The 9,130-nt window shown below is 55.7% G+C and overlaps 2 protein-coding genes across 2 annotated transcripts in view; one reads left to right on the top strand and one right to left on the bottom strand.

Annotated features, from left to right (window-relative positions):
* The window catches only part of MACROD1 (MACRO domain containing 1), a 168,155-nt gene that overhangs the window by 119,848 nt on the left and 39,177 nt on the right, over positions 1 to 9,130 (bottom strand). The gene's annotated exons all lie outside the window — the stretch shown is intronic.
* FLRT1 (fibronectin leucine rich transmembrane protein 1) lies at positions 2,280 to 4,355 on the top strand. Its single transcript, XM_006901505.1, has one exon. The coding sequence runs from the start codon at positions 2,325 to 2,327 to the stop codon at positions 4,350 to 4,352; it is 2,028 nt and encodes a 675-aa protein (XP_006901567.1). The 5' UTR covers positions 2,280 to 2,324; the 3' UTR covers positions 4,353 to 4,355.

The following is a 9,130-nucleotide window of genomic DNA, read 5'->3' as shown; positions in this document are numbered from 1 at the left end:
GGATGGATGGATGGATGGATGGATGGATGGGTGGATGGATGGATGGGTGGATGATGGATGGGTGGATGGATGGAGGGATGGATGGATGGATGGATGGATGATGGATGGGTGGATGGATGGAGGGATGGATGGATGATGGATGGGTGGATGGATGGATGAAGAAATGGATGGAATGGTGAAAGGAAAGAAGGGTGAGTAGGTGGAAAAAGAATGATGATGGATTGGTAAATAGATAATTAAGGGAATGGATGAGGGATGAATGGGTGTATGGATGGACGGATGGACGGAATGACGGATGGATGGATGGATGGATGGATGGATGGATGGATGGACTGAACAGATGGATGAGACAAGCTCCATGTGCAACATCGACCTCTACTGAGCAAAGGAGGAGATATTTGAGCTGGGTCTCAGGATTGAAGAGCAGTTTGCCTCATGGACAAGAGCAGTCCAGGGACAGAGGGAGGAACAGAGCAGAGAGAAGGGTTTGCCATGATCTAGAAATGGAGGTGGTCGGTTGCTGAGGCTGGGACATAGGTGTGAGGTCCTCACCAGCAGTTCTGCCCCGCCCCACCACACTGGGGTCTCAGCTCAGACATCAGAAGGCCATGAGTTCTTGTCATTGAATGCCCTATGAAGCCAGAGTCACCCAGCAGACCTTTGCTGGCTACATAATGACGCTTGTCCACTGAGGTTGAAAGCTAATTTCTCTTTAATTGATTTTTTTTACCATTATGAATGGTAAAATAATATGAAAAAATCTACTTTGCAATTTTTTCATTTGTGAAAACTGAAATTACACCTTGCAGACAATTCCCTTAGAGCGTGGACACCCTCCTCCTTTTACTCCTTCCATTTCTCTAAGTGCAAGGAACACACACACACACACACACACACACACACACACACACACACACATATATAAACACATATATAAACACATATATAAACACATATACACTTTTTTGCAACTAGGCTCAAGTTTCATGATTTGGAGAGGGAGGAGGGTGTGGAATATTCCCCCACCAAACAGAACACAGACCAGGAAGGGCACCTAAGAAAGAGGAGAGTTCTGTAAACACACGCGCAGACGATTCTGTTGACACCCAATTCTCTTCTCTCTGGAGCGGACGAGCGACAAACAGGACAGATTGTTTTAACAGCAGACGATGCAGCGCCGTACTCTGCTACTCGCTGGAGGCGATGCTGGGGTGTCTCCAGAGGCGGCGCGCAGTGTGGCCCCACTCCGGGAGCTCATGGCTCGGCCCACTCCACGCACACTGACCAGCGTGCCCAGCACAGACTGTGTTGTCAGCTGCTGCCTGGTTATCCCTGCCCCCGTCTCAGCAACCCCAAGCGCAGGGCACTGACACACTGCCCTGTCCCGCACCATCCCTGTGGTCAGCTGTCTACAGGACTGTGTGGCCAGTAGAGCTTGGAAGTAGATTTCAAAGCCTTTCTTCCTAGTCCACCTTAATCTGGATACTTTGCTGAATGTCGTTCAGTATCAGCAACACGTAAGCCTCCAGGGACAGACTTGAGGGGAACTACATTTGAGGTGCATTGGCTGAGAGTCGAACCTACATCTTCTTGGAAGGGAGAATTCCATCACTAATCCCCCACTGTCTCCAGTATTGTTGTGTGCCATCCATTCAGAACCAGCCCATACCTGACCCTCCGTGGGTTTTCAGGGGCAGTAAGTCGCAGAGGAGCAAACTGTCCATCTTTCTCCTGCAGAGCAGCTGGTGAATTTGAATCATGGGCCTTTGGGTTGGCAGCACAATTCCTTACCATTAAGTTACCGCTATAAAGAGGCACTTAGTGGGAAATCTTGAAAGAAGAAACCAACATTCGCTGTGCTAACCTCTCCCGAGGCGCTCACGCTGCATACCAGGCAAAGTCTCTGCCCTTGAAAAGACTTCACAATGGAGCTCTGGTGGCCTAGTGGCAAGAAGCTGCACTGCAATCCCAGAGGTGCATGGTTTGAATCCACCAGATGCTCTGCTGGAGAAGGAGGAACAATCTCCTCCTGTACCAGTCAGATCCGATTTGACGGTACACACAAAAGACAATTTAAAAAAAAAAGACTCCGCACCAGCCAGAGCAGTTACCTGACTCTTAAACGAAAAGGTCTGATGCTCAAGGGCCTTGTGCTGTGACCCCTGCCCTGCAGGGACCAGGTGACCTCCTGGTGGCAGTTAGATGAGTGGCCCCCGTGAGGTGGAGGAGCATGTCCTGTCACCATGTCCCTCTCATGTGTCTCATGCCCTTGCAGGTGTGGAGGCCTCAGGTGAGGGGGAACCGGGCCCCCCCAGCCGTCCACCATGGTGGTGGCACACCCCGCCACCACCGCCACCACCTCGCCCGCCGCCACCGTCACGGCCACCGTCGTGATCACCACGGCCACCATGGACCTGCGGGACTGGCTGTTCCTCTGCTATGGCCTCATCGCCTTCCTGACCGAGGTCATCGACAGCACCACGTGCCCCTCCGTGTGCCGCTGTGACAACGGCTTCATCTACTGCAACGACCGGGGCCTGACCTCCATCCCCGCCGACATCCCCGACGACGCCACCACCCTGTACCTGCAGAACAACCAGATCAACAACGCCGGCATCCCCCAGGACCTCAAGACCAAGGTCAACGTGCAGGTCATCTACCTGTACGAGAACGACCTGGACGAGTTCCCCGTGAACCTGCCGCGCTCCTTGCGCGAGCTGCACCTGCAGGACAACAACGTGCGCACCATCGCCCGGGACTCGCTGGCCCGCATCCCGCTGCTGGAGAAGCTGCACCTGGACGACAACTCCGTGTCCACCGTCAGCATCGAGGAGGACGCCTTCGCCGACAGCCGCCAGCTCAAGCTGCTCTTCCTCAGCCGCAACCACCTGAGCAGCATCCCGTCGGGGCTGCCGCACACGCTGGAGGAGCTGCGGCTGGACGACAACCGCATCTCCACCATCCCGCTGCACGCCTTCAAGGGCCTGCACAGCCTGCGGCGCCTGGTCCTGGACGGCAACCTGCTGGCCAACCAGCGCATTGCCGACGACACCTTCAGCCGCCTGCAGAACCTCACCGAGCTCTCGCTGGTGCGCAACTCGCTGGCCGCGCCGCCCCTCAACCTGCCCAGCGCCCACCTGCAGAAGCTCTACCTGCAGGACAACGCCATCAGCCACATCCCCGCCAACACGCTGGCCAGGATGCGGGAGCTGGAGCGGCTGGACCTGTCCAACAACAACCTCACCACGCTGCCCAGGGGCCTCTTCGACGACCTGGAGAACCTGGCGCAGCTGCTGCTCAGGAACAACCCCTGGTTCTGCGGCTGCAGCCTCATGTGGCTCCGCGACTGGGTGAAGGCGCGGGCGGCCGTGGTCAACGTGCGCGGCCTCATGTGCCAGGGCCCTGAGAAGGTGCGTGGCATGGCCATCAAGGACATCACCAGCGAGATGGACGAGTGCTTCGAGACCGGGGTGCAGGGTGGCGCGGCCACCAACCCCGCGGCCCGCACCACGGCCAGCAACCACGCCTCGGCCACCACGCCCCAGGGCTCGCTGTTCACCCTCAAGGCCAAGCGGCCGGGCCTGCGCCTCCCCGACTCCAGCCTCGACTACCCCATGGCCACCGGTGACGGCGCCAAGGCCCTGGTCATCCACGTGAAGCCGCTGACCGCCGACTCCATCCGCATCACCTGGAAGGCCACGCTGCCCGCCTCCTCCTTCCGGCTCAGCTGGCTCCGCCTGGGCCACAGCCCGGCCGTGGGCTCCATCACAGAGACCCTGGTGCAGGGGGACAAGACGGAGTACCTGCTGACGGCCCTGGAGCCCAAGTCCACCTATATCATCTGCATGGTCACCATGGAGACCAGCAACACCTACATGGCCGATGAGACGCCCGTGTGCGCCAAGGCCGAGACGGCCGACAGCTACGGCCCCACCACCACGTTCAACCAGGAGCACAACATGGACCCCATGGCGGGCCTGCCCCTGGCGGGCATCATCGGCGGCGCCGTGGCCCTCGTCTTCCTCTTCCTCGTCCTGGGGGCCATCTGTTGGTATGTGCACAGGACCGGCGAGCTGCTAAGCCGGGAAAGAGCCTACAACCGGAGCAGCCGGAAAAAGGACGACTATATGGAGTCAGGGACCAAGAAGGATAACTCCATCCTGGAGATTCGCGGCCCCGGGCTGCAGATGCTGCCCATCAACCCGTACCATGCCAAAGAAGAATACGTGGTCCACACCATCTTCCCCTCCAACGGCAACAGCCTCTGCAGGGGCACGCACACCATCGGCTACGGCACCACCAGGGGCTACCGGGACGCGGGCATCCCCGATGGAGACTATTCCTACACCTGATGCCCGCCCCATCCAGGCCACACCCCGGTGCCTGGCGCCCACCCCTGGCCTGGCAGCCTGGCCCCACCGGCCGCTGGCCGAGAAAGCCAGGAGGCGAAGAAACTCCCCGCAGGACTTTCCCAGCTGAAAGCCACGTTTGGGGAGGGTTGATGATTTTACAGAAAACCACAAAGGGGGAAAAATTTTTTTTACAAAAACAAAAGACTAGAAGCCAAGAGGGAGATTGGACATTGTTGAAGACATAATTTATATGGAATGATGCCAGACGAGGAGAGAAGGACTGGAAATAAAATGGTAGGAAGGAAGAGTTGGGCTGGGTTTATATATATATATATATTATATTATTTTTTTCCCTGAACTGGAAGGATACTACCTGTAAAATGTCGGCGTTTGGGGCTGGCACAAAAGAGCCGTCAGAGAAAGGCCCCCACGCGGCTGCCTCGCCGCCGGCGGCTCCTGACGGAAGGTTTTCAGCCTGCTCACAAAGGCAAGGAGGAAGAAAAGATCTTTGCTATGGAGATATTGTCCTGAAATCTTTCTCTCCGTTCCTTCCATGCCATTTCCCTTACAGATTTGCAGAAAATAGCGCGTCTTTCACTGCATTCTCAGAACAATTATGTAGTCAGTTAAAAACAACTTATTTTTTTTTATTTTCCATACTGAAAACTCTCTTGAGTTCCACACACCACACACCACAGAAGCCCCGATGGGCTGTTGCTTTCCCAGCAGCCCAGAGGCATACCTCTCTCCACCTGCCGCCCCGTCTCTGTGTCCTATATCTAAATGCAGAAGAGTAGAGAGAGTGTACAGCCCTTATGGTACATCTTGGGTCCTTCCTTGCCATTTCCTGAGACAATAGAATCACAAAAATGTGGCTGTCTCCTAGAAATAATTGCATAATTAGAATGGTGTTGGGAGTGGGGCATGTTGTGTTGGGAGAGGGTATTGCTATTCCCTGAGGCTGAGGCGTGTCTATCTGGGCAGAAGGTTTATGGGGGAGCTGGGCAAAGGACATTCTTGGTTCTGTTCTATTTTAGGTTGGCCAGAGCTGGGCCATTTTCCTTGGTGGTACAAAGAAAAGCTTTCTGTGGCTGCCACTGTTCCCCTCTTCTCCCCACCCACAGATGCAGTCCCCTCAGAAGCTAATTTCTGAGCACGTCTGTGTGTTCTGTGCTTCCTCCCGGGACAGGTAATTGGTGCAGGGACTGGTTTTTCCTACTGGGGCAGGTAATTGGTGCAGGAACTGGTTTTTCCTACCGGTTGATGAGACCTAATGGTTTCCATGGATGCTCAAACAAATCCCAGGAAAAGACAGGAACATTGGTGGCAAAGCCCCAGCAGATGCCTCCCCAGAAAACACAGAAAACTCAGCCGAGCCCACTCCCCTGGGACTGTGCTGTCAGAGAGACAGAGGATTCGAAGTGGCATCTTCCTGAAAACAGCTGCCTCAGAAAGAATAGTGACCGAGACCTTCAAAGGAGTTAAGATTTTATTTCCTCCCCCTGGAATAAATGTTGCCACCATTTATCAACTGACAGTACAGTCTGACGAGCCGTAAGATTAAAACGATGATGAAATAATGACAGCGGAGCTGGAAAGAAGAGAGGCGAGGTGCCCGGGGGTCTGATACTTCCTGCATGCTGCCGCTCAGGGGACACAGGTCACCATCTGTCAACGTGCCACTTGTCCTGCACCAGGCACACGCCGTGTCAAAGAAGAGCGAGACGGCGTGCCGAGGGCAGGAAGATGAGAAGGGTCGGCTCCTGGTGGGGCGTTTTCAAAAGGCCTTACCACTCTCACAAAAGGCAAAGGCAGGCACGGTGGCTGCACAGCGGTTCCAGGGCTGCGGCCGTGTCCGAGGGCCACCGCCTCCCCGACATGAAAAGAGGCAGCGGGTGCTTTGTGAAGAGGCTGCATGGGAAGGAGGGGTAGGGCCAGCCACCACTGCTCCCCAGACCAGACAGGAGACCCCGTCATCAGCCCTCTCCTTCCAGCCACACCTGTCCTATGTCCACCTGACTACGTTCTCAGGCAAACCAGGTCAGGGGAGAGTGGTCCCCAGGCCTTCGCTGCAGGAACCCACTCTTGGACGAAGCACCCCAGACGAGGCCAATTCCTGGCCCCTCAGAGGACTCTGGGAGGAGAGATGATGGTCAAAGAAAGTCCAAGATCCCCGTCCTTAGAGCCCACTCTCACCTTCGTTCTGGAAAGATGACCTCCCAAGTCGTGACATGTGTAACATGGTGCTGCCAACATGCCTGGCCCCTGCCTGACTTCCCTCTAGACACCCCCCGTCTCCTTTTCCATCCCAGCCAAGAGGTAAAGTCAGTAGGTAGCAGATAGCTGGGGACTGGGGGGACAGGGAAGGCAGCCAGGACTGGTGCTGGAGAGAGGACATGGTTGAGCATCACTGTGTCCCCCAAACTCTCCATACTCAGGCTCGCATGATAAGCGCCCCCCCCATACCATGGCACAGAGCATGCCAGGCCCACAGGGGTCCTGCACCTACCCCAGGAGGGCTGGGACCTGGGGCACTCACCATCCCCCTCTCTAGCTTTGCACTAATGGGGTTCAAGCTGACTCACTCCGTCTTCCAGGGGCCACAGCTCCCAGGACCTGCCCTGATGATGGCAGATGGTCCCCCCTAGCCAGGACCCTGAGACTTCAAATGACACTCCACCCACCCAGAGACCAAGGAAACTACTCCTCAAACAGACTTTCTCTTTTCTGCCCCTTTACATCCCAACACCTTCTAAGTGTCCTTTCTGAGCGTGAGCCCCATGGCTGGTTAAGTCACAGGTGCCCCAACCAGGGAGGGACCCAGAACCAGGTCCACTCTGATCACCTCCTGGTCCAACTTCTCTGAGATGAGCAAGAACCAGACTGGAGAGGAAAACATTCTGGGTGCCGGCTGCCCTGACTAGAGATGCTTTGTGGGGCCTAAGGCGCTAAATCCACCCCCAGGGTCCTGACAGTGTCTCTGGGCCAGCAAGTCCACGCCCAGCCAGAAGCCAGCCTGGTGAGTCTATCTTGTGGCATTTAAGGCCGGTTTAAAGTTGGGGGGGGGGGGACAATGCCCACGACACTTCTTTGGTTAAGTGGCTTACCCTTCGTGGTAATTAGATGTAGTGATTGGAGTCTCTTTTCTATTACATGGCAATTTTCCTTTAAATTTCCCCGAAAAAAAAGAAAAAAAAAGGCAGGAGAGGAGGCAGCAGGCCGGCGTGTCATTTGCATTTTGCGAATGAGGCCTCTTGTAAGCTCTGCTCAGGCGTGGGGCCCAACGTATGGAATGCTTAAGAGATTACTAAGAATAAAATCTATTAATTAGTCATACTCAATTCCGCAGACATGATGTGCATCAAAAGCTCCCTTTCTTCCCTCTTTCCTTCCACTTCCCGCAGCCTCCCTCCCTATCTCCCTCTTCACTGCTGGCTCCATTTCCTGGACCACCTCCATGGTAACACCGCAGCCGCCCCAGCCAGGGCCGGAGGCCGGGCTGGGCCCCTTCCCGCGCTGGGGGACTGTGGCTGGGGAGGTGGCGAGGAACTTGGCCTGGCCCACCCCTCCAGAGACACTAGGCATAGGCGCAGGGCCATTTCCTCCTGCCCCCAGGAAAGGGAAACTGAGGCGGAGCTCAAGTTGGTCAGGGATGATGATTCCTGAGAGGAATCCACAGCCTCTGATTCCCCTTCTGTAAACTCTGGAGGCAGCAAAGAAGCTGGAAAGGTGGGTGCACCAGGGGCTGAGCAGAGAGACCCCCCTCCACACATACTCCTGAAGATTCTGGAAGGTTCTAATTGGTTCAAGTCAAGCGGCCCACAGCAGGGGATGAGCCAGGTAAGGAGGCCTGGAGAAGGAGACAGACAGGACCACTTCTCACAGCCCCCTCCCCGAGCTGTGCTGCCGAGGGACCAGGACAGGCCAGGAGAGAGAAGTCTGAAGACACTCAGGACAGCCCTCGCCACCACCAAGCAGCAGCTGAAGTTCCAGAGCCAGCCCACTCCACTGAACACGCCATGGAGGAGGACACCTCTGAGCCCCGCAATTACGAAAGATACAAGGAAGACTGGATGCATCAGACGGAGTCAAGAAAGCACCTTGGGAGGGACCCGCCGGGAGGAAGTGTCCCCAGATCAGAATGAAGCAGGGGCAGCTGTGGGGTGACCCGTGTACCCCTGTCCTGGCCTTGCAGAGCAGATGACAGGCGCTGGCCCAGAGCCAGGGTGAGCAATAACGAGCAAGCCACGGCCGCCACTCCTCCTGCGCTGGCCTTCCAGAGCGAGGAGAGGAGGTCGTGTCTTTCCTTAAAGAGGGATAAAAAAGGCTCAAAAATGCAAATCATTACCGATTACAACCAAGCGAGTCTGCTAAATTGATTAGGAGAGATTAAACTCCTTGGAGGTGAAAGGAAAGGGGGATTTTTCGTGTTTTATGAACCTGTCCCGAGTGGCGCCCCTCACAAAGCAGGGATTTTCTGGGGTTTGGCTCGGAGGCTGCCCTCACGCAGCTCCTGGGAGCTAGGTGACTGGAGGGCAAACACTGTTGGCTTTAACACAGGCCTGGGCTCCCCATTAGGAATCCTGGGTAATGGAAATAGCTCAGCACTCAACTTGAAGGCTGGGAGTTCAAACCCACTGACAGGCACCATGGAAGAAAGGCCTGGCCAGTAACAGCTTTGAAAACCCCACGAAGTTCTGTTCTATGCTGATATACATGCAGTAACCACAAATTGGAGGGAGCTCAGGTGGCCCAGTGTCGAGAAGCTACTCTGCAAT

The sequence above is a fragment of the Elephantulus edwardii genome, unplaced genomic scaffold (genome assembly GCF_000299155.1).
Source record: "Elephantulus edwardii isolate Elephantulus edwardi_28Jun2011 unplaced genomic scaffold, EleEdw1.0 scaffold00328, whole genome shotgun sequence".
NCBI lineage: Eukaryota > Metazoa > Chordata > Mammalia > Macroscelidea > Macroscelididae > Elephantulus > Elephantulus edwardii.
This window is presented reverse-complemented; position numbering and strand designations above follow the sequence as displayed.